Source organism: Sus scrofa, chromosome 3, assembly GCF_054392235.1.
Source record: "Sus scrofa isolate SSC_HxYL_T2T_F1_AM1 chromosome 3, Sscrofa_HxYL_maternal_Yorkshire_Landrace_v2.0, whole genome shotgun sequence".
NCBI classification, from domain to species: domain Eukaryota; kingdom Metazoa; phylum Chordata; class Mammalia; order Artiodactyla; family Suidae; genus Sus; species Sus scrofa.
In genome coordinates this window covers 52,393,221-52,419,298 of record NC_139385.1, presented here as the reverse complement: position 1 = coordinate 52,419,298, position 26,078 = coordinate 52,393,221, and the positions used below count along the sequence as shown (strand labels likewise).

The window sequence follows — 26,078 nt, the reverse complement described above, 5'->3', positions numbered from 1 at the left end:
TTCAGTATATGACAGGAATCATACTGTCCTAGCAAATAGATTAACTTGACTGTTGAAATTTTTAAAATTAAGACATTGGGAGTTCCCGTTGTGTCACAGCAGTAACGAACCCAATTAGTATCCACGAAGATGCAGGTTTGATCCCTGGCCTCATTCAGCGAGTTAAGGATCTGTCATGGTATAGATCACAGACAGGGCTTGGATCTCGTGTGGCTGTGGCTGTGGCAAAGACTGGCAGCTGCAGCTCTGATGCAGCACTCAGCCTGGGAACTTCATATGCCGTGGGTACAGCCCTAAAAATGAAAAAAATAATAAAAATTTAGATATTAGAGTTCCCATGTGGCTTATCAGGTTAAGGACCCAGTGTTGTCACTGCAGTGACCTGAGCCACTGCAGTGACATTGGTTCAATCCCTGGCCTGGGAACTTCGACATAATGCAGGTGGGGCCAAAAAAAAAAATTCAGATGTTAAAAACAATTCACATTTGGACCATTGTTTTATTAATTTGACTCCTATCTTGCCTCCTGCTTCTCTTAGTAGAGCTTCCACCCTGGTACCTTTTAGTAACTGTTAACTGCTGGCAGAGCTCTTGTCTTCTCTTATTCTGACGGGCTTAGGAACAAAGTTCCCCAATTCCCCCTTTCCTCCCTGGCTCTCAGACGAATATATCTGTACAACTTAACGTGTCTGGCTTTTATTTATTTATTTATTTTTTCCATCTTTACTATCTTACCACTTTTACTGTCAAACTTGATGTCTTTAGAATTCCCTATTTTGCCAATGGTATCAGTCTTCTAGACCTCAAACTTTAATCATTAATCCTTGGAATCAAATCAAATAACAAATCGAATCAAGCCTTTCTTCTTACCATCTCTTAACTAGGCATCCCCCCCCCCCCCTTTCGGCCACACCTATAGCAAATGCAAGTTCCTGGACTGGGATCAAATCTGAGCCACAACTGCGGCAATGTGAGAGCCACTGCACCACAGTGGGAACTCCTCTAGACATTCCTTTTCATTCCTACAACCTAGCCTCTCACCAACCATTGTCTTCATTTCTGTAACAATATTCTAATTGGTCTCTTGCTTGCCAAGTGATTTCTCTCTCAAGACTGTCATTGTGTTCTGCCCTGACCAAAACTTAATTTCATTGTTTATCACCCTAAAAATTGAAGCTCCTCAGTTTTCTCCTTACCCAACTTTCTTTAATCTACCTTTCTTGCCTGGTCACAAGTTGGGAAAAATCCTGATAATTTATATAGTCTCGTGGGCCTTTTTTTTTTTTTTTTTTTTTTAAATTGCAGAAATAATATGAAGAACCTCTATATCCATTACCAACTTCCTAAAAGCTAGTATCTTTGGTAACTGTAGTTTAATTATCAAAAGCAGGAAATTAGGAGTCCCATTGTGGCTCAGAGGTAACGAACCTAACTAGTATCCATGAGGATTTGGTTTGATCCCTGGCCTTATTCAGTGGGTTAAGGATCCGTTGTTGCATGAGCTGTGGTGTAGGTTGCAGATATGGCTTGAATCCCATGTAGGCCAGCAGCTGCAGCTCTGATTTAACCCCAAGTCTGGAAATTTCCGTATGTTGCAAATGCAGCCCTAAAAACAAATAAATAAAAGGCAGGAAATTAACATTGATACAGTACTATACACCTTATTCAGATTTAATCAGTTGTCCTAATTTTTATTTCTGATGCAAAATCCAATCTTGGAGCACAGATTACATTTTCTTCTCATACCTCCTCAGAGTTCTTCAATCTGGAACATCCCCTCAATCTTTGTCTTTCATGACCTTGTCGCTTTTGAAGATTACAGACCAGTTATTTTGTAGAAAGTCCTTCAGTGTCTGATGTTTCCTCATGGTTCAGTTTTAGGTTATACATCTTTGGCAAGAATATCTCAAGCATAATATCATGCCCTTCTCAGTCTCTCATATCAGATCTATGATGCTGATATATCTCATTAATGCTGTTAACTTTGTTCACTAAGGTGATTCTCTCAGGTTTCTCCACTGTAAAAGCGTGGTTTTTCCTTTGTAATTAGTTAGCATTCTGTTTCTTACCATACTGTGACTCATTAATTTTAGCAACTGTTGATGATTTCTGCCAGCAGCAGTTAGACATGTGATGTTTGCCAGGTGGTAGTTTTGGTAGTTTTTTAAAGGAATATCAATATTTGTAAATAATACTATCTGCATATAGGATGAATGCTGATAAAATTGGTTTTTAACCTTAGATAACATGTCGCTTGCAATATAGGTTTACTTAAACTATTGATCGTTCTATTTTTCCAAAGTCACCATATAAGGTGTTAATAGAAATCAAACAAATTGCTAATAACCATTGTGCAATAACGCTAATATTCCTGTTTTTAAAGTCTACTATTACCAGACTTGGCCGATGGATTGACTTTGACAATGACTACAAAACTCTGTATCCACAATTCATGGAATCTGTTTGGTAAGTTTATTTGAACTTGTAAAAATAATGACTACTTTGTCATATTGGATAATAGACATATATTCTAGCATGAGTCAACTTTTCTCATTCAACATCAAGTCATGAACATCTTTCCATGTCAACAGTTATTAGCACTTGTAATGTCTACATAATGTCTCTGTTATACTGAATCTGTTGTTATTTACCAACTATTCACCAGTTGAAAGTCATTGTGTTTCCCCTTCTTTGACTGTCCAGAAACTCTATAAACAAAAACTGGCATGAGTATTTGCATTTGGGAAAACAGAATTTTGGTTATGTAATTATTGTAACATTCTGTCTCTTGCCAGGTGGGTCTTCAAACAACTCTATGATAAAGGCCTTGTTTATAGAGGTGTGAAAGTCATGCCCTTCTCTACTGCATGCAACACTCCGCTTTCTAACTTTGAATCTCACCAGAATTACAAGGTATATTAGATGTCATTAGGCATTAAGTTATCTGCTTGGAAGTTAAATGGTTGTGGTAATCAACAGTATCTTAGTCCCATTGTTGAGTTTTACCTGAGGAGTCAGAAATGGTCACTTTCTGAGTGCTGGTAATGTTGGCAGTCACTGAACTGAAGTTCCATTAAGATTAAAAGTGAGGGATTTCTTCCCCTATGAGATTTATGAATAATGTGTCTTAATGTGATAGATTTTGTTTGTTTTGACCATATTTTAATTTCTGTCTTTGTTTAATAATTATAGCTCTGTCTTTTTCCCGCCATTGTTTCATAAGGGTTATTGGTTTGGGTGTTTTTATGCCTTATCTGAGACATTATAATATTATTCATTTGTTGAAAGTATTTGATATGCTACAGGTTTGGCCAAAAAAGAAAAGGTATTGGGGAACTTCCCCTGTGGCACAGTGGGTTAAGGACCTGGCATTGCTGCAGCAGTGATGGAGGTCTCATCTCTGGCTCAGATTGCATCCCTTGCCCAGGAGGCTTCCTATGTATACACTGGGTGCAGCTGAAAAAGGAAAGAAAAAAAAGTATTTGGATGAAAAATCTGATTTGGATTGGTGACATATTGTGGTCTTTTCTTTGATGAATGGAATAATTTGCTATTAATTGTTATAATAGAGTTTATTTATTTTTTTATTAATGATTTTTATTTTTTCCATTATAGTTGGTTTACAGTGTTCCGTAGATTTTGTACTGTATAGCAAAGTGACCCAGTGACACACACACACACATACATATACATTCTTTTTCTCACATTGTCCTCCATTATGCTCCATCACAAGTGACTAGATGTAGTTCCCAGTGCTATCCAGCAGGATCTCATTGCTTATCCATTCCATAGTTTACATCTTTTAACCCCAGATTCCCAGTCCCTCCCATTCCCCTCCCCCAGAGTTTAAGTGTGTCTGATGTTTACAAAGTGTACCTTCTCCAGAGAGAGAGTAAAGGCTATAAGTCTTCAGAAATAAGAAATCTTTATCTTTTTTTAACATTACAGTAGTAGCATTATCATGACATAAAAAGTCATCATCAATTATTTTTAATATTCCAATATTAAATATTCTTTAAGTGTTTAACTTCTGAATCACATCAGTGTTTATACTACTATCTGTTTCATATATAGCATCCTTTTTTCCTTCAGGTTATTTTTTATTACTATTTTTTAGTCTAGATCTAAGGAAGGTAATAAACAGAATAGTTGTCTTTTAGATCTATTTTAATGTGTAGGTCTCCGTTTCTCCTTCTTTTTCTTTTTTTCCCCCTTGCAAATCATTGTTTAGGAAACGAATCTAGTCTTTTTTTCTTTTTTTTCTTGTCTTTTTGCTATTTCTTTGGGCCGCTCCCACGGCATATGGAGGTTCCCAGACTAGGGGTCTAATCGGAGCTGTAGCCACTGGCCTACACCAGAGCCACAGCAACGCAGGATTGGAGCTGTGTCTGCAACCTACACCACAGCTCATGGCAATGCCGGATCGTTAACCCACTGAGCAAGGCCAGGGACCGAACCTGCAACCTCATGGTTCCTAGTCGGATTCGTTAACCACTGCGCCACGATGGGAACTCCCGAATCTAGTCTTATAGTTTCCCATAATCTGAGTTTTGACAACCTCCTCAGTCTAATTTAACATTTTCTCTGTCCTCTGCATTTTATGGAAATTAGTACTTTTTTTTTTTTTTTTTTTTTTTTGGTCTTTGGTCTTTTTAGGGCCACACCCTCAGCATATGGAGTTTCCTAGGCCTGGGGTTGAATGGAAGTTCTTGCTATCGGCCTACGCCACAGCCATAGCAACTTGGATCCGAGCTGTGTCTATGACCTACATCACAGCTCACAGCAACGCTAGATCCTTAACCCACTGAGCAAGGCTAGGGATCGAACCCACAACTGCATGGTTCCTAGTCGGATTCGAAAGTTCCCGCTACGCCATGACGGGAACTCCTAGTACTTCATTTTTTTGTTTGTTTTTATTTTATTTTATTTATTTATTTATTTATTTATTTAATTTTAGGGCCCCACCTGAGGCATGTGGAGGTTCCTAGGCTAAGAGTCCAATCAGAGCTGTAGCTGCCAGCCAATACCACAGCCTCAGCAGTGTGGGATCCGAGCTGCATCTGCAACCTACACCACAGCATGACAAGGCCAGATCCTTCACCACTGAGCAAGGCCAAAGGTTGAGCCCGTGTCCTCATGGATACTAATTGGGTTCTTTAATCACTGAGCCATGATGGAAACTCCGTTTGTTTGTTTTTAAATGCACACATCTTAAGTGTACTGTTTAGTGGTTTTCAGTACATGCATCTTTTTTCAAATGCATCTTATCTTTTTTTTTTTTAAATAACTGTTAATTAGTTTTGACTAGTTTTGTGTTTTGAAGAAATAGAAAGATCCACTATGTATTCTTTTGTTATCTGACTTTTCTCAATCAACATTTTGTGACAGTCGTAGAACTCCTTTCTCTTCCATTCTTTCTTACATCCTGATAGGTAACCACTAAGCTGAATTTGGTGTTTCTTTCTTGTGCATATTTTTTTATTCTTAGATGTTTGCTCTCTACATAAGTATCCATGAACAGTATATAGCATTGTGTTACATGTTTTTAAATCTCACTCATTGTACTTATTCTGCACCTTGCCTTTTATACTAAATTTATGTTTTAAAATTTCTTCATATTGGAGTGCCCTAAAAAGCAAAAAAAAATAAAACCAAAAAAATAAAACATTTCTTCATATTGATACATGTAGCTTTACATTTATTTATTTTCTTTTTTCTTTTTTGTCTTTTTAGGGCTGTGCCCCCGACATATGTAGGTTCCCAGGGTAGGGGTCAAATCAGAGCTACAGCTGCCAGCCTATGCCACAACCACAGCAACATTGAATCCAAGCCACATCTGCGACCTACACCACAGCTCACTGCAACACCGGATCCTTAACCCACTGAGTGAGGCCAGGGATTGAACCTGCGTCCTTGTGGATGCACGTCAGGTTCGTTAACTGCTGAACCACTACAGGAACTCCAGCTTTATGTTTATTTTAAACTGCTGTAGAGTAGTTCATGTAACAAATAGATTAAAATTTATTTGTTCATTCTTTTGATAGATTTTTTTTTTCCAGAGGGGTGTAGCTTTTTTTTTTTTTTTTAATGCTAACAAACAGCATCGCTCCAAATATATTGTAATATAAATCCTTGTGTACTTATGCTAGAGTTTTCTTTGGTAACTAAATGTTTACATGTTAGCAATTTCAAAGTTTATGCTCTTATTCTCTTATTGGTAAAGAGAAGGCTGTAGGAAAGTTACAGAATAAAGTCCTTCCAACTATTCCAAAAGGTAACCTAACTCATGATATATAAAACTGTGCTTTGCATTGTCTAAATTTTTAGTTTTTTGTTTGGGGGCACACTCGTGGTTTGTGGAAATTCCTGGGCCAGGAATTGAACCCAAGCCACAGCAGTGACAATGCCAAATCTTTTACTGCTAGACCACAAGGGAACTTTAAGTCTGATTGATTTGATTATTTATATTTTTATTTTTTTTGTCTTTTTGCTATTTCTTGGGCCGCTCCCGCGGCATATGGAGGTTCCCAGGCGAGGGGTTGAATCGGAGCTGTAGCCACCGGCCTACGCCAGAGCCACAGCAACTCAGGACCCGAGCCGCGTCTGCGACCTACACCACAGCTCACGGCAACGCCGGATCGTTAACCCACTGAGCAAGGGCAGGGACCGAACCCGAAACCTCATGGTTCCTAGTCGGATTCGTTAACCACTGCGCCACGACGGGAACTCCGATTTGATTATTTATAAAGCTTATGTTCATTGTGGAAAATTTTCATGCCATAGACGATATAAAGGAAGAAAAAATATATAATGTCAATACCCATCACTATTAATTTTTTTTTTTGGCAGTGTTCACAGCATACATAAGTTTCCGGATCAGGGATCAAACCCGAGCCACAGCAGTGATACTACCAGATCCTTAACCCACTGGGGAACACCACTATTACTTTTTTTATTAAGATTTCCCTTTGGTGGTTTTTTATTTTTTACATTTTTTTATATTCATTACTATACACACTAAAATTAATAATTTTCACATCTTAATACCTATCTCCTAGTTTAGTAAGACAACAGTTTTTTGTTCTTCCATTTACTTGCTCTTTCCCACATACTTAGAACTTGAGTGTGAAGCAACTACCCAGTTAAAGTTAAAAAAAGAATCTTATCAGGAGTTCCCTTTGTGGCTCAGTGCGTTAAGAACTTGACCAGTATCCATGAGGATGAGGTTTGATCCCCGGCCTCGCTCAGTGGGTTAAGGATCTGGCATTGCTGCAACATGGGTCACAGATACCTAGGTCACAAGTGTGGCTTAGATCTGGTGTTGCTGTGGCCTTGGCCAGCAGCTATGGTTCCCATTCAGCTCCTAGCCTCAGAACTTTCTTTTCCATGGGTGTGGCCCTAAAAAGATCAAAAAAAAAAAAAAAAAAGAGAGAACCTTATCAAGCAACCTATTAGGAGTTCCCTTTGTGGCACAGTGGGTTAAGGACCCTTTGTCTTTGAGGATATGGGTTTAATCCCTGGCCTCACTCAGTGCATTAAGGATCTGGTGTCATTGCAAGCACAGGTCATAGATGCAGCTTGGATCTGGTGTGGCTGTGGCTGTGGCATTGCTGCAGCTGTATCTCCAATTTGACCCCTAGCACGGAACTTCCATATACTGCAGCCGTAAAAAGAAAATCAACCTATCAAAAGTTCTCCCTTCCTATGTCCCTTTTTTTAGTGTATATCTCCCCACTCCTTTATAGTAACCTCAATCCTCACGTCCAACATCATTGGTTTTTTTTTGCTGGTGCTCTACTATATATAAATGGAATCATACAATTTGTTGTTTTTGTGTGTTTGGCTTCTCTTGCTCAAGATTATATTTGTGAAAGTCATCCATGTTGTATGTAGTTGTGATCGTCTTTTTTTTTTTTTTTTTTTTGTCTTACCATTTCTTGAGCTGCTCCTGAGGCATATGAGGTTCCCAGGCTAGGGGTGGAATCGGAGCTGTAGCCACCGGCCTACACCAGGGCCACAGCAACGCGGGATCTGAGCCACATCTGCGATCTACACCACAGCTCACGGCAACGCCAGATCCTCAACCCACTGAGCAAGGGCAGGGATCGAACCCGCAACCTCATGGTTCCCAGACGGATTCATTAACCACTGCGCCACGACAGGAACTCTTGATCATCATTTTAATTCCTGTCTAGTATTTAGTTTATCCATACAAATGTTGATGGGCATTTGGATAATTTCCAGTTCTTGATGCTTATCAATAGTACTGTTGTGAACATTCTGGAACTTGTCTTGTGGGGAGTATATATACATATATACATACACACATTTCTGTTGGTTACGTTCCCAGGAGGGGAATTGTTGAGTCCTAAGATATACTTGTATTTAACTCTGGTATAGAAATTGGCAAACTTTGTAAAGGACCAGATGGTAAATATTTTAGACTTTGTGGGCCAAGTAGTCTGTCAGTCCTGTCAAAACCATTCGTAAAACTTGAGCTATACAAAAACAGATATGGCCAGATTTGACCCATGGACTGTGATTCACTGTCCGCCCCTGCTGCCACTCTTAACAGACTTTCCTGAAAGGGTTATACTGATTAGACACTATACAGTTCTAATTACATTGCATCCTTGCCAACTCTTGGTATTTTCTTTTTTACTTTGGCCATTCTGTGATTGTGTCTTAGTTGAAACTAAGGATTGTTTTTGTATTTGCTTCTACTTTTTGACAGAATTTCAAACTCAGTGAAAAGCTGAAAAAAACTCTCATATACCCTTCATAAAAATAAAGAATAACTCTGATTTCAGAAATATTTATTATATTATACTAAATATATAAATATTTATTATATTTATGGATTTCTTACAAAATAGATGATTGTAATTGTGAAACTACCATCATGTATCCCTCTTGATATACTTCACATGTTTTGTTTGTGACTCCTAAGCTAATTTTTTTTTTTTTTTTTTTTTTTTTTTTTTTTGGTCTTTTCTAGGGCCACACCTGGAGCATATGGAGGTTCCCAGGCTAGGGGTCTGAGTGGAGCCCTAGCTGCTGGCCTACACCAGAGCCACAGCAACATGGGATCCGAGCTGCATCTGCAACCTACACCACAGCTCACGGCAGCACTTAACCCTTAACGCATTGAGCAAGGCCAGGGATCGAACCCGCAACCTCATGGTTCCTAGTCAAATTCGCTAACCACTAAGCCACAATGAGAACTCCCTAAGGTAATTTGTTAAAGCATTTTTTCCATATTGATGTCATATGGATGTTGCTGGGCCAGAAATTGAATCTGAGTTAAAGGTGCAACCTATGCAGTGGCAATGCCGGATCCTTTAACCCACTGTGCAGGGCTGAGGAGTGGACACCTTCCTCCGCAGTGACCCAAACTGCTGCAGTTGGATTCTTTCTTAACCCACCATGCCACTGCAGGAACTCCAGAAAATCAATTTTTTATTCTTTAGGATCAGTTCCTTTTTCTTTCATGTCTGTTATTATGGATTTTGTAAAAGAATAATATTTTATAATCTCATTTTATTTCAGGATGTTCAAGATCCTTCGATATTTGTAACTTTCCCTTTGGAGGAAGATGAAAATATATCTTTGGTTGCTTGGACAACAACTCCCTGGACTCTACCTAGTAACCTTGCCGTTTGCGTTAATCCAGATTTGCAGTATGTGAAGATTAAAGGTAAGTGTGAGCCTGGTTACTTTCTTTTTTTTTTCCCCATCTTTTTAAGGCCACACCCCTGGCATATGGAGGTTCCCAGGGTAGAAGTCTAATCAGAACTGTAGCTGCTGGCCTCCACCAGAGCTATAGCAGCACAAGATCTGAGTTGCGTCTGTGACCTACACCACAGCTCATAGCAACACCAGATCCTTAACCCACTGAGAGAGGTCAGGGATTGAACCCTCATTCTCGTGGATGCTACTCGGGTTCGTTAACCGCTGAGCCATGAAAGGAACTCCCAGAGCCTAGTTACTTATGATTGATATAGGTAAGATAATTTTAACATATTTTGGGAAAGAATGAAAGCCTACATTTCTTTTTGGAGTAAAAATAGGTGTTTTTGAAAAAGTGTTAGACTTAATTGGAAATATATCCTCTGAGAGTTTTTCTCCCATTTCTCATTGAAAAATTAACACAATTAAAATTATACAGAGATAGGAGTTCCCGACATGGCGCAGTGGTTAACAAATCCGATTAGGAACCATGAGGTTGCGGGTTCAATCCCTGGCCTTGCTCAGTGGGTTAAGGATCCGGCGTTGCCGTGAGCTGTGGTGTAGGTTGCAGACGTGGCTCGGATCCCGCGTTGCTGTGGCTCTGGTGTAGGCCGGTGGCTACAGCTCCAATTGGACCCCTAGCCTTGGAATCTCCCTATGCCGCAGGAGCGGCCCAAGAAATAGCAAAAAAAAAAAAAAAAAAAAAAAATACAGAGATAAGAAAATATAATTTTCAAATTATAATAGACTTTTTACACATCATACCCCTATTATGGATGAAGAACCTGAGGTTCAAATAGGTGGGATCTCATTGTTATGAGGAATCTCCAATATGTATTTTCTCAAAACTTAATTCAGCTCTTAGTTTTCTGGAGATAGAGTCAGATTTCACAGGTTAAGGGCTTAGTCCTGGAGTTCCCCTTGTGGCGCAGTGGTTAACGAATCTGACTAGGAACCGTGAGGTTGCAGGTTCGGTCCCTGGCCTTGCTCAGTGGGTCTGGCGTTGCCGTGAGCTGTGGTGTAGGTTGCAGACACAGCTCCAATCCTGCGATGCTGTTGCTCTGGTGTAGGCCAGCGCCTCCAGCTCCGATTAGACCCCTAGCCTGGGGACCTCCATATGCCTCGGGAGCAGCCCTAGGAAAGGCAAAAAGACAAAAAGACAGACAAAAAAAAAAAAAAAAAAAAGCTTAGTCCTAGAAGACTACCACTGTCACAGTTGTAATTTGTGCTTCTAACCTACCCATGACCTCCTCCTTTGGTCCAGAGAGCAACTCACAGAATTCAGAGAAACATCATACTCTATAGATGACTATTTATTATAAAAGGATATTGTAAAAGGTACACATAAATAGCTGGGTGAAGAAGTACATACAATGAGATCTGGAAGGGTTGCAAAGCACAGGAGTTTCTGTCTCCGTAGAGATGGGGTTGGCTACCCTCATAGCTTGTGGATGCATTCATTAACCCAGAAACTCTCCAAATCCCATCCTTTTTATTGAGGCTTTGGTACATAGGCACAATTGGTTAAATCATTGGCCATTGTTGATTGAATTCAGTCTCCAACCCCTCTCCTCCCCGGAGGTGGAGTGTGAAAGTTCCAATCTTATAACCCTGTGATTGGTTCTCCATCCTTAGTTTACCTAAAGGTTTTCCCCAAAGTCATCTCATTAGCATAACAAAGACACCTTTTGGCTCCCATCACTTAGGAAATTCCAGGGATTTTGTTTTTCTTTCTTTCTTTTTTTTTTTAGGGCATGCACCATAAGGAAGTTTCCAGGCTAGGTTTCAAATTGGAGCCACAGCAATGCCAGATCTGAGCCACGTCTGCGACCTATGCCGCAGCTTGCAGCAACACCGGAGTCTTAACCCACTCAGTGCAGCCAGGGATCAAACCCACATCCTTATGCATACTAGTCGGGTTCTTAACCTGCTGAGCCACAATGGGAACTCCAGAAATTCAAAGGATTTTAAGAGCTCTGCCAGAACAGGGACTAAAACTATGTCTGTGTGTGTGTGTTAGAGTTTATATTAGCTTTTTTGGCCACCATGAGGCATATGGAGCCCTGCCAGAACAGGGACTAAGACTGTATGTGTGTTCATATTAGCTTTTTTGGCCACCATGAGGCATATGGAGTTCCTAGGCCAGGAATCAGATCCCAGCCACAGTTGTGACCTACACTGCAGCTGAGGCAACACCAGATCCTTAACCTACTGCCCCAGGCCAGGATTAAACCTGCTTCCTGTCAATGCAGAGACACTACCGATCCCATTGAGCCACAGAGGGAACTCCTGTAGTTCTTACAATAAATTATAGTATCATAGAATGGGCACAAGAACTTGAGAACTTCGTGCCTTTCAGATATTCCCTGGTATCAAGTTAACTGTAGTTTTAGTGAGGCCCTTTCCTTGGAGATTTGTATGGAAAAAGAAGATTAGTAACTAGGTTTCAGTAGTTTATGGAGAACAGGGGAAAGCCAGGGAAAGAAAAACTCATAGCCAGGAAAAAATATCTGTCCTACAAGACAGTTAATTTGGTTCACAATAGCTTGTGCTGTCAAAGAAGAATATTGAGAAATGAATAGGAAAGGATTGGGAATCATAAAAGATATTTTTAACTGAGCCCTTAGGAGTAGCTGGGCTAATAATACCTGCCGGGAAAGAGCTCTTCTCCACACAGAGCCTGCCTCTGGTGTCTCCTGCTGCTTCTCTAGGGAAGTGCATTTATGTCTGTTTAAGTTGCCTGTGTCACCTATGAGTCCTGGCTATTCTGTAGTGAGCCTGATGGCCTACACCACAGATTGCAGCAACGCCAGATCCTTTACCCATTGAGTGAGGCTAGGGATCAATCCTGCATCCTCCTGGAGATGGCGTTGGGTCCTTAACCTGCTGAGCCACAACAGGAACTTTCAGAAACATTTCTAATGAGGTTACAAAGATATGTACAAGGATGTTTGTTATTCCCAGTGTTCATAGTAGTAACAATTTGACAACAATTTAAATATCTAGTATTGATATATTAAAAATAACTGTATGTCCATAAAACAGAGTACTATAATACTATTTAAAAGAATGAGAAATATTTTTATGTGCTAATATTTGGGAAGATGTTCATGATGTATTATGTGAAAACAAATTGCAAAACTATATTGAGTTATATCCCATAATTATTGTTACGGGTTTACATAATATGTAAATATGAACACATCTGGAGGAATAGACACTGAAATAGTGTTGGTCGGGGACAGATGAGATTATAGGGAACTTTTACTTTGTGATCTTCTTGTTTTGCTAATGTTATAAATTTTAAACATTCACATAGATTACTTTTCATAGGAGAAAATAAAGATTAATTTACTTAAAATGGATAGATGTGCAATTAACAACAACTGATGAGTTACCTTAATAGCATTTGATATTGTTGTCTCTTTGGTATTTAGAAAGCAAGTGTGCCTTAGCATTCTTTGTCGTGTTCCCTTGTCAGTGCAGAGCACTTTGGATTGAGGTGATACAGGAGCCCCTGGGGGGAAGAATATGCTGATGTGTGTGATTGTCATTGACATGTAATATCATTGAAGTACACTCTTCTCCTTGATCTCATAGATGTTGTCAGAGGAACACTACACATTTTAATGGAAGCCAGATTATCAGCCCTCTATAAGTTAGAGAGTGACTATGAGATCCTTGAAAGGTAAATATTCAAATCATTGATTTGTGTGTGTGTGTGTGTGTTTCTAGCTTTAAAAAGTGAGATACGTTATTGCCCCAAAACTATATTATTCAAGTTTAGTTTTAAGTACTAATACTGAGTATATTCAGGTCACGCATTCCAACACTGATGACTTAGAAGCAAGTAAACCAGAAGGGAGTGAAGACTTGATGCGGCTACAGCCTCATTTCTTAGATGGTTTTAATTTCATTGTGAGTTTACCTTTCTCCTTTTTATAGATTTCCTGGTGCCTGTCTCAAAGGCAAGAAGTATAAGCCCCTGTTTGACTATTTTGTGAAGGTAAGATTAGAGATGATAAGGGCTCCCTACAACCTGTGTATTTGATACATAGAGTGGTATTCCTGTTGTCTTATTGTTACATTGTTTTATGATTGTGCCTGAATCCCAAGTCTGTTTTAATATTTAAAAAATTAAAATCTGTGTTGCCTCTTTGTTTCAGTAATTATAATCCTGTAGGATTTTTTTTTTTTTTTTGGCCACACCCACAGCATATATGGAAGTTCCTGAGCCAGGGATTGAATCTGAGCTGCAACTGTAGCAATGCTGGATCCTTTAACTCACTGCAGCAGACCAGGGATGGAAGCTGCACCTCCACAGTGACCCAAGCCACTACAGTTGATTCCTAACCTAGTGTACCACAGTGGGAACTCCCCCATAGGAATTATTAAATACTTTTCTCATATTACAGGGAGTTTCCATCGTGGCTCAGTGGTTAATGAATTCAGCTAGGAACCATGAGGTTGCGGGTTCGATCCCTGGCCTCGCTCAGGGTTAAGGATCTGGCGTTGCCGTGAGCTATGGTGTAGGTTGCAGACTCGGCTTGGATCCCGAGTTGCTGTGGCTGTGGCATAGGCCAGCAGCTACAGCTCCAATTAGACCCCTAACCTAGGAACCTCCATATGCCGTGGTTGTGGCCCTGGAAAAGACAAAAAGATTAAAAAAAAAAAAATACTTTTCTCATGTTACAAAAGGAATTACTTATATTTGACAAGATTTGTATGTGTATATTTATATTGTTTGAAGTCTACATATCACCTGGGAAAGTCATTGATGTGTTTTTTGGTTTTTGGTTTTACCAATTTAATATAGCGCTAAGAATAAAACTGTGGGCATAAAAGTAAACAGAGTTCATTTCCAGGTACTGACCAGATGGGTGCTTTAAATCATAGGCACCATTACAGAGTTGAAGCATTTGGCAATTTCGTGTTTTAAAAGTCACACAGCTGTTTTATTTGGTTTTTCATTTTCTGGCAACAGAATCTGCAGCTATAGTTGTAAATCCCACCATCACCAAGAAAAGAGCAAAGTCAACAGAAATTTCCTCTTGGTCCTTATTTATAGGTGTTGGAATGAAGTAATGAGCAACACCTTCAGACCTGGTTTTACACATTCTATAGAAATTATATTCATTTGGGTGTGTTATTAGCCAGCAAAACCTTATATCACAGCTCAGGATGAAATATTTGCTTACTTTTCTGGTTCAGTGTGGGGGTAGAATTTGGCTAATGCAGGTGATCTCTGCCATTTGCATTCTGTCCAAAATATCACATCTGTCTCTACATTTTTGTGCACCTGAGTGTTTCTTATCTCCTAGTAGCACTATACCTCATTCCATGTTGCTGCTGATGGACCTTCAAACACTTAACGTGGTCCAGCCCTTCCCTGTGAGCCTGTAGTCACTGGCCAGCACATTCCTTAGTGGGTATTCTTCACTTAGCACAAGGCAGTCCTCCTTCCCAACCACCTTCCCTAATGTTGATTGACACATATCTTTTGCTTCCATCAAACTGGCCCTTTCCCACCCCCACCCCTCCACCCCCTGTCTTTGTTGGGTTTTTTTGTTGTTGTTGTTTGTTTTTTTCCAAACCCACAGCATGAAGGAGGTTCCAAGGGCAGGGCTGGAACAAGTACCACAGCAGCCATTCAAGCTTGTACAGTAACAATACCAGATCCTTAACCTGCTGTATCACAAGGGAATTCCCCCTGCCTTTGTTTTTATTAAGTGTTCCTCCCCTTTTAAAAGAAAACCCTTCACCTTTCTTTAATGTTATACTTTTCTTGATACTCTTCAAGGCTAAACTCAGATGTCATCTGAAAAAAATAAAAAGTGTTTTATGAAATGCTTTGGTTTCTCCCTCTGAAAAATTCGTAACTACATTCTTCTAACTGTATCTTAACATGTTTTATTTTATATTGTATATGTATTTGTCTTAAAACTCATACTAGAAAAAATAAAAATAAAAACTTACTACAATAGATCAGTGACCTTCCTGAATTATAGATCCTATTGAGAATCTGAGGAAAGCCCAGCCCTCTCAAAAAATGCGCATGGATACAATAGGTAGGAACTTTGGGTCAAGTCAAAAGTCTGTCTAGAATATACACTCAGTTCATACTGATAGAAGTTATTAAGAGTAGCACCTATCCGTTCAGTTAACTTCCTGAAATTTTCTGAAACATTTGGTGAGTTTTAGAAAGGTGCTACAAATTTTTTGACCTAGGACCAAATCATCTGATGTATATATAAAATACACACATGTTCTTAACTACTAAGTGGGAGCCATGGGAATGGGTGTTCTCTGTGAAAGGCAGCAGCATAGCCTCTGTGTGAATGCTGACCCAGCTCTGCCTTGACATGGGCAGCATCTAGAATTGGACTTTGAGAGATAGGAATGTAGTGCAGAGTTTCTTGGTCTACAGTTAGAAACAGCAAGATACCTGTGGGTTCTGTGTTTTTATATCTGATTCTAAGGACACACGTATTTTCTCTCGATGTTTAAACTATTGAAGACATACCTTTTAGCACCTATCATACCACACCAAAAAATATTTAGGTGATTTGGGTTATGGCAATTAAAAATGCTTGGTTATTTTTCCAGTTTATTTTTCAGTGAATACCAAACAATTAAAGAGCTGTGATATAGTTGAAAATAACACTGTGTGTGGAACCAGAAGACCTTTCAGGTCCTGCCATCATTACTGGTTGTGTGGTTTGGGCAAACCATTTTATCTTTGTTTAGAGTTTGTTCATCTGTGAAATTCAGATACAGCCAGAACATTTTTAAAACAATAGGATTATAGAATTAAGTATGGAAATCATTTCTCTAAATACTCTTTACAAATGCAGAGAGATAAGAAAGCAAAGGGCCAGTTTGGCTGAAATAAAGGGTATGTGAAAAAAACATCACAAGGTAAAGGTGGAAAAGGTAGGTCTGTAGTCTTATGTGTGAACCCAACTCTCTTGTTGTTACAAAGAAACTGGAAACTTTTCCCCTCAGTGTTGCAGTAGGTGGAGTGCCTGTAGCAGAGCCTTGTAGCTCGCCCGCATCCCTGATTCTTTCAGGGTTTGCCATTACTGAATAACTTGAGCTGGACTGAAAGGAAAAGGAGCTGCAAAGCACATGCAGTGATCGAAAGTAAACCAGGAAGGGAATTGTTGAGGGAGCACATCTTCTTTTCATGATGAATTGCATGCTGGTGCAGGGGTGAGGTAGGAAGAACACAGCTTTGTGGCTGAGAGAGATAGACATTTTTTCTGCAAGTCTTCAGATGCTTATTTCCTATGCTTTTTGTTTTTTTTGTTTTTTTTTTGGCCTCCTGGATCAGGGATCAGATCCGAGCCACAGTTTCAACTTAAGCCACAGCTGCAACAACACCAGGTTCTTAACCCACTGTGCTAGGCCAGGGATTGAACCTGCATCTCAGTGTTCCCAGGATGCCTCCGATCCCGTTGCACCACAGTGGGAACTCCACAATACTTATTTCATTATAAGTAATATAATGGAAAAGATATAATTAATTAGCATGTTTCTTCCCAATCTGAATTATTCTAGTCTTTGTTTCCTATTTCTGAAAATAATTTTGCATGTTAAAAGGTTTTTCAGGCTTTTACCAAAAACTGTTATTAAGTTAATATTATGATATGGTATTGCTTCATCCTTTAAGCCTGAAAATCTTTCTTTTCCAGTGTAAAGAGAATGGTGCTTTTACTGTGCTCGTGGACAACTATGTGAAGGAGGAAGAAGGCACTGGGGTTGTGCACCAGGCCCCTTACTTCGGTGCTGTGAGTAGTATATCACTTTTGTAGATGTATTTATAAATTTATGTATTTATTAAGTAAACGTCAATGGCCACTGAGTTGTGTCCTTTGTGTGTGTGTGTTTATGTGAGAGAGATTTTTCTCACTCATGTTCATAGTGTGGAATCAACCTCTTCAGGCTCACCACCCCCAAAGATGGCTTACAAAACTTGCATCTACAAGTCGTTGTCACCCTGATCTGATTTCTGAAAATAGTAGGCTAAATCCTGGGTGTTGCTATGCATTTAATCTTTCTAAAAGGCGTGCTGTGTTTTCATTCATCATAATTTACTTGCAGTACATTTTGTTCTTTGTGGCATGCAGTTCTGTGAGTTTCGACGAGGGCATAGAATCAGACAGTCAGCATGGCTACCAAAATTCGAAAAAGTTCCATCATATCTGCTGTGGGTTTGGGGTTTTTTTTTCCCTTTTTTTTTTCTTTTCTTTCTTTTTTTTTTTTTTTTCTTTTTTGGGTAACATCCATTCATGTGGATATTCCTGGGCCAGGTGTCAAACCCAAGCCACAGCAGCAATCCAGGGTTTTCCTTCAGGACCAAGCTGTCACTACACTTGCTGTTAGCACACCCACATGTCACATCACACCAGGCGTTCTCTCAGTGTAGTGAGAGTTGGACACAAGCCCAGGTGGAATCCTACTGGCTTTCTAGCTTGTTTTGGAGTCATACCTGGGTGCGGTTTCACTATTTAGTCTAAGACAATCTATTTTATTTTTATTTTTGGCTTTTTAGGGCAGCACCTAAGGCATATGGAAGTTTTCCAGGCAAGGGGTCGAATCGGAGATGTAGCTTCTGGCCTATACAACAGCCACAGCAACGCTAGATCTGAGCCGAGTCTGTGACCTGTACCATAGCTAAAGGCAATGCCTGATCCCCAACCCACTGAGCAAGGCCAGGAATCAAACCTACATCCCCAGGATACCAGTCAGATTTGCTTCTGCTACACCACAATGGGAATTCCCCTAAGACAATTAATTTTAGATTCAAGTAGCACAGAGGGGAAGACTTTGGACTGTGGAACCAGGCTGTTTGGTTTTGAATCTGATCATTGCCACTTTGCAACTAAGTTGTTTTGGTTTGGTTTGGTTTTTGTGTGTGTGTGTGCCTGAGCTTTTTCATCTATAAAATGGGGATGCTTGCTGGTTTATCTGAGAGGAACACATGGTGAAAACCCAGTACACCTATCTTCCTCACAGGATCATTAAAAAGATTAATGTAATGGAGTCTGGTGTTCAGAGCACTGTCTGACATGGCACTTTATAAGTCTTTGCTCAGATTATTGTTAACATTTCTCAAAATGTATTCCTGAAGCATCATGGTGTATGCTATGCTGCATGAGGCCAAAGTTACTTATTTGTAGTGAATACTTAGGATTTAGATTATTGTGCCATTCTTTTTTTTTTTTCAGGGCTGCACACTCAGCATTATGGAAGTTTCAGGGATAGGGGTCAAATTGGAGGTACAGCTGCTGGCCACAGCCACACCAGATCCAAGCCGTGTCTGCAACCTACACCACAGCTCATGGCAATACCAGATCTTTAACCCACTGAGCGAGGCCAGGGATCAAACGAGCATACGCATGGATACTAGTCATTCATTTCCCCTGCGCCACAGTGGGAACTCCCAAGATCAGTGTGCCATTCTTTCAGGTACTCCTTGGAAGATGCAAATCCAGATGCACGTCAAGCATCATGCAATACTAGATAGTTCATACTGTACATCTGTGTGTGCTTCTGCTTTGTGCATACATGTATGTGTATACATGCCACTGTTATAAATCAAATTTGATTTTGTTCTTACACATTTACATGTTTCATCTTCTCATTTAGTGAATGATCTGTGAAGTAATAACTGGGAAGACTGGGCTTGATTACTGCAAGGCTCTGAGAGTGAATGATCCTTGAATTAACTTCAGTTGAGAGAATAATGAAAGTTAATTGCATTTATGTATCAGAATACTGATGAGAAATTCTCCTGTAAATGTATCACCTCGTACATTTATCACCTCGTACATTTATCACCTCGTACATAGCTTCTCTCTCGCTATGCCCGCACTCCTGTCTTATTCTTCCCTCCTCCCACCTTCTTTCTCCCTTTCCCCAGGATGACTATCGGGTCTGTGTGGACTTTAACATCATTCAGAAAGACTCTCCCCCTGTGTGCCCTGTGGATGCTTCAGGCTGTTTCACGGAAGAAGTGACGGATTTTGCAGGACAGTATGTGAAGGTTTGTATTTCTGTGGCTTCATCATACTGTTTTTCTGATGTCAGTTTCATCATACTTCTTTCATTAATCAGTTTTTTGTTAAATAGCTTCTATATTGGGTTTTTTTTTCCCCCAGGAAGTTGGTTTGGTTTTGTTTCAGAACATATTATCAGCTGTATTCCAAGGGTCTAATATCTTCCAAGAAAGCATGCTGTAATTTCAAGAGCAGGAACCAGAAAAAAATGGGCTCTGATAATGACTCAGGAAGCAGTTTCTGACCTTGGGTTAATCAGTGCTGATTGAAAACTTAAACAGCAGGGAACTTTAAAAAAAACTTAACATTCTACGTGGCTAAAATGTGGACCAAGTAATACATTTGTTGTATTTGCCTTTTATTCATAGTAAAGCTATCAAAATAACAGATTTTAGTAGGATATTTAATTTTATTGTATTACTGAATATTGTAGGATATTTTAATGGCAGATTTTAATTTTTTTTGATAGGATGCTGACAAAAATATCATCAGGACCCTAAAGGAGCAAGGTCGACTTCTTATTGCCAGCACCTTCACCCACAGCTACCCTTTCTGCTGGAGGTGAGATGAAATGAAGCTAGAGTTTGAATGTGTGGATACTCTTGATAAGTGTGCCCATTCCATCCATTTGTGGTTCCAGTCTCATGTGTACCCCTTAGAATTAGTGTTATTCTCATTTTAAGGAGGATTTTTTGAATTCATATGTAGTTATTTCTTTCCTCAAGTATCATGTAAGAAATAGAGACATACACAAATATGTTTTGTGTTAAGGTTACATTTCTCTGGCATGAGATATATCTCTCAAATTTTCTAGTGGAATTTAGGGAGAAATATTCGTGATGCAAGTTTTTAATTAGATAACTATCACACAGGCGGAACTCCATTTTCTTTCTTATCTTGTTATATTAGCTTTCCCTTCTTGGTATTGTGAAGGGACATGATCATCACTAAGGATACTGATACTAGTATTTTCAATAAAATTGAATATCAGCAGAAGGCCTAGCAGGTGGTAGGGATGTCAGTGAGAAACCAAAGGGCATTCTTGCTCTGGGCCCCTGCATACCTCAGTCTGAACAGCCTGGTTCTACATTTGTTTCCCCAGGTCAGACACTCCCCTCATTTACAAAGCAGTGCCTAGCTGGTTCGTTCGGGTGGAGCACATGGTGGAACAGCTGCTGGGGAACAATGACCTGTGCTACTGGTGAGCAGGGAGACGTGTGTCTTCATAATGTCCTTTGTCATTTGGTTATCATTGATTGACACTTACCTCAGGTTATAATAATTTTAAAAGCAATATACAATTTTGTATATAGTAATAATAGCTATTTTTACTATATTCAGGAATAAATAGAACACAAAATAAAAGATAAACACAAATAATGGAACACAAAGTAATTTAAAGAATATTATGTAGCAAAAGTAGCATCCTTTTATGACGAAACTTACAGGGGAACATTTTTTAACCCTTTGGAAATGAGAAACTGCCGTTTATTTGATTTTAAAAGAATGAGGCGTTCCCGCCGTGGCTCAGTGCTTAACGAGTCTTACTAAGAACCGTGAGGTTTCAGGTTCGATCCCTGGCCTCAATCAGTGGGTTAAGGATCTGGCATTGCTGTGAGCTGTTACGTAGGTCGCAGATGCGGCTCTGATCCCGCGTTGCTGTGGCTGTGGTGTAGGCTGACAGCTATAGCTCCTATTCGACCCCTAGCCTCAAACTACTGTATGCCATGAGTGCAGCCCTAAAAAAAAATTAAAATTAAAATTAAAAAATGGAATGACTTTGGAAAAATGCCTAGTTGTTCTCTCAGAGTCCATTAGGCTTAAATAACTGTCATTTTAAGGATAAACATTTATTTTTGGATGTATGTACAGAAGCCATTGACATTTACTATTTTGGACACTTGTTGGACTCCTAAAACACCATGATGTCTTGTGCACACTGACTTCATGGGTAAGCACTTCAGCTTCAGAAGCCTTGCTCCCCTCAGCTAATATCTAAACTTTAGAGAGGTGTTAGAGTACTCCCCCCTTCTTCCATGGGGGTTCTGTTTCAAGACCCCCAGTGGATACCTGAAACCAAAAGTAGTACCAAACCCTACGCTGTATGTGCAGTGTTCTTCATGTACTTACATACCTACGATAAAGTTTAATTCATAAATATTCAGTAATAGAATATCTGAATTTCTGACATCACTGCTTTTGCACTTTGGGGCCACTATTGAGTAAAATAAAGAGTTGTTTGAACACGGGAGCTGAGATAACCAGCAATGGGTTGTAACCGCCGAGGTGGCTATTAGGTGGCCAACGGGCAGGTAGTACACACAGCCTGGATACTCCTGACCAAGGGATAGTTCAGTCCCCAAGCAGGGTGGAGTGCAAGGGCACAACTCCTCATGCTGCCTAGGACTGTGTGCAACTTAAAACCTAAGACCTTTTTTTTGCTTTTTGGGGCTGCACTCATGGTATATGGAGGTTCCCAGGCTGGGGTCAAATTGGAGCTGGAGCTGCCAGCCTACACCACAGCCACAGCAGCATAGGATCCGAGCTGCGTTTGCGACCTATGCCACACATCTCACGGCAACACCAGATCCTTAACCCACTGAACAAGGCCAGGGATCAAACCCACAACCTCATGGTTCCTTGTCAGATTCATTTCTGCTGAGCCATGATGGCAACTCCAAAACTTAAGAATTTTTTATTCCTGAAGTTTTCCTTTTAAGCTATTTGGACCACAGTTGACTGTGGGTAACTGAAACCACATTAAGTGAAACTGCAGATAAGGGGGACTACTATACTTCAACCTATAGATGCAAATATGATATAAGATTATGTATTCCAGAAGAATGTTTTTCACTGAAAGTTTTGAGGATAATCGCTCTTTCTTAATTCCCCCAAGAATCCAACTTGACTTTAAAAACTGCATTTGATTTTGGAAGAATGGGGAAATCTCAGGGCAATAAAAGGAAACTATAGCTTTCTTTATTTCTTAGCAAAGTGACTCTGATTTCTTAAAAAGCAATTTTTTGACTTTTATACTTAAGAAGCTCTTTAGTTTCCTAGTGGAGTGCTACGTATGGAATATTAGTATGGTGTCATCGTTGGACGGGGTGGAAATGTGCTGAGAGAGGGAGGTCCAGGCCTCTAAGTTGACTCAGGATGGTAACTGCAGCACCTGAGAAGACAGGATGTTTGGGAGCCTAGAAGTGCCCTAATTCTGCTTTGGGCTTGGGAATGTTTCTTACAAAGCTGAACTTTAAAGGATAAGGAGTCATTGACTAGCCAGAGACAGTAGGAGCCTTGGGGAAGGAAGGTGGTAGAGGATATTATCAAGGTGGAGGGAAAGGCAGTGAGGTGAGAAGCTGCATTCTAAGGAACTTGCCTTAAGGCTAGCAGGGGGACTACAGGTGAGCCTGGGAGAGGCAGCTACCCACCCACTACAGATAGCCCACCTGTTTTTCGTACTCTTACTTTGTTTTGTTTTTTTGTTTGTTTGTTTGTTTTGTTTTTTTAGGGCCGCACCCTAGGTTCCCAGGCTAGGGGTCTAATCAGAGCTGTAGCTACTGGCCTATGCCACAGCCACAGCCACAGCAATTCAGGATCCGAGCTGCATCTGTTGACCTACACCACAGGTCACAGCAATGCTGGATCCTTAACCCACTGAGTGAGGCAGGGATTGAACCTGTGTCCTCATGAATACCAGTCAAATTCGTTTCCACTGAGCCACGACAGGAACTCCTCGGACTCTTACTTTGTAGATGATCAAGAGGCCCTGCTAATGAGTTTGAGTAAAAGCATTTGTTGTGTGTATGATCTGAAGACTAGGTCTGAGTGGGAATTGGCTGGCTGTGATAATGGGATTGCTTAAGGGACTGGGGCAGTCCTCCAGGTGGAGAGCGGGACAGGAAAGCTTGTGTACGGTGGGGTTTCATAACACAAAGCATCTTTCCTGGGATGAATTCACAGCAGCAGCGGCCACTATGGGTCTGCTGTCCTGTCCGTGCAGAAAACATCCTCCTAGGAGTGAGCTCAGTGCTGGGAGAGCATTAGGTTCACAAAGCTTTATACAAAGGGTCTAGTTTACAAGTTTACTCACTGATGTTCCTATGTGATTGGTTATTAACTATTTATTGCAGGGTCCCAGAGTTTGTGCGTGAAAAGCGATTTGGAAATTGGCTGAAAGATGCACGTGACTGGGCAATTTCCAGAAACAGATACTGGGGCACTCCTATCCCACTGTGGGTCAGTGATGACTTCGAGGAGGTGAGGCAGGGCAGTGTTTCCTTTCGTTGATCTCTGTTGAAGTACTTCATTCATGCATCTCAAGGTGGTGTAAAAGAGTATTTATTTCTTTTTTTATTTGCCCCTTTCTTTTTTCATCAATTATTTTTTCTCTGTTCCTTCCTAGAATCATGACAAATAAGAGTATGTTTTCAGGGTTTTAATTTGTTTTTACTTTACTTTTATTTTAAATGTAAGTATTTTCCCTCTGTGTAAAAGTGAAGGGTACAGTTTGTATTTTTCTCAGGGAAATCCTTACATTGTTTTTTTTTTGTGTTACTCAGATCTCTTTTTCTCCTTGTGAGTTTTTCATGGACAGAGCAGACTCCACACCCTGCACTAAGTCACAGCATATTAAACTGACCTTGGAGTAATTGAAAAGGACAATTTAAGGAGTTCCTGCTGTGGCACAGTGGGATCGGTGGCATCTTGGGAGCCCTGGGATGCAGATTTGATTCCCCAGCCCAGCACAGTGGGTTAAGGATCCAGTCGCAGCTATAGCTCGGATCTGATCCCTGGCCGGGGAACTCCATATACCATGGGGTGGCCACAAAGTAGGGGAGCACTTAAAAGAAATTAGCAAAGCATTGCAAACCTTTATAAAATCAAGTGTTTCTTCGTGTATCTCTTTATAAGTACATACAGATGTACAGGAAGTGCATATATATGTGTGTCTCTATATAAATATGTACATACATATAGAAGGTATTCCCTTCTATCCAGGGCTGAGAGTGATAGAACAGTCATGAGTAGTAGCAACCCTGGGACCTCAGTAAATCTCCAACAGGGACCTAAAAGGCAACAGTGAAGGCTGAATTGGAGGACTTTTCAGGACTGAGCAGGAAGGGCAGAGAAAAAGGATGTGGGTGTTCATTATGTAGCAGATGACCTCTCGGGGCGAACATGCAACTGTTTCTGCTGGTATGGCCCAGCTGCTTAGCCTCTGTCGATGTCTCCCCCTGTCCTAAGTGTCCCTGCTGGACCCTTTCCCAGCCTCCTTACATGAGCATAATCCTATTATCTTGCAGTCTGATCATTTCATCCAGTCCATGCACACTACATCAGTTCTAGTTTTGGCTTGGAAAGATTTCAGATTAAAGAGACAAATTCAAATGCCAGGAAGAAACTAAGATACCTTAGAGCAATAGTCTAGGCAGTTTCACTTAAGCTGTTTATTTTTGGCAGAGATTTGGGCATCATAAGCCTTCAAGAAATACTTACTGAAATGGTGGGATTAAACTCTCTCCATGTAGGAGTCCCCTCTGATATGGGGGAGGCAGCAAAGAAGTGAGCCCTGCTCTACTTGTTTATACAGGGACTTCGGGCACAATAGGTTAAAGATCCAGTATAGCCACAGCTGTGGCATAGGTGGCAGTTGCGACACAGGTTTAATTCCTAGCCTAGGAACTTCCACGTGCCATGGGAGCGGCAAAAAATAAACAAGACTGTAGGTCATGAACGGCTGAGGGTGAGCCACATTGATTGCAAACGTCTTGAAGATCAAAGGTTTCTCAAACTAAATGTGAATTAACATATAAAGTAATATAAAGTAACTCTGTGTGATCCTTGGCTCTGAGGCACTCTGGCTTTTTAACTTTGTTTTGACAGGTAGTGTGCATTGGGTCAGTGGCAGAACTTGAAGAACTATCAGGAGCAAAGGTCTCAGATCTCCACAGAGAGAGGTCAGTTTCTGAATGTTTGGTGCACTTCAGTTCTATTCTGAGAGTATCGGGCTAGGTCCTAGCCAGTTTGAACATGGCCTCTATAGCAGATCACAGAGTCACATGTAGAAATCAAACACTAGATTGCTCGATTACTTTGTTGTTGATGATTCTGAGGAAAGGTGGCCTCTGTCCTTGAGTTAAGTGTCAGGAGACTTTGGCATATATATAACCTTTCAGATTGAGCACTCATAGTGCTCTCTGAAAACCTGTGATAACTGTCAGTATTTCTGTTTGCAGATGCATATGAAAGCTGTGAGGGCATTCTGTTTCCTCTTGGCAATTAAACT

The 26,078-nt window shown here is 40.3% G+C and overlaps 1 protein-coding gene across 4 annotated transcripts in view; it reads left to right on the top strand.

The window, feature by feature from the left end:
* The window catches only part of IARS1 (isoleucyl-tRNA synthetase 1), a 76,727-nt gene that overhangs the window by 11,477 nt on the left and 39,172 nt on the right, over positions 1 to 26,078 (top strand). For all 4 annotated transcript variants that reach the window (XM_021086986.2, XM_021086984.2, XM_021086987.2 and 1 more), the window contains 11 exons: positions 2,383 to 2,465; positions 2,795 to 2,912; positions 9,549 to 9,696; positions 13,329 to 13,416; positions 13,674 to 13,734; positions 17,423 to 17,518; positions 19,654 to 19,776; positions 20,259 to 20,350; positions 20,892 to 20,990; positions 23,923 to 24,049; positions 25,676 to 25,749. In XM_021086986.2, the coding sequence (XP_020942645.1) occupies positions 2,383 to 2,465; positions 2,795 to 2,912; positions 9,549 to 9,696; positions 13,329 to 13,416; positions 13,674 to 13,734; positions 17,423 to 17,518; positions 19,654 to 19,776; positions 20,259 to 20,350; positions 20,892 to 20,990; positions 23,923 to 24,049; positions 25,676 to 25,749 (1,109 nt within the window). The remainder of the gene's footprint in view (positions 1 to 2,382; positions 2,466 to 2,794; positions 2,913 to 9,548; positions 9,697 to 13,328; positions 13,417 to 13,673; positions 13,735 to 17,422; positions 17,519 to 19,653; positions 19,777 to 20,258; positions 20,351 to 20,891; positions 20,991 to 23,922; positions 24,050 to 25,675; positions 25,750 to 26,078) is intronic.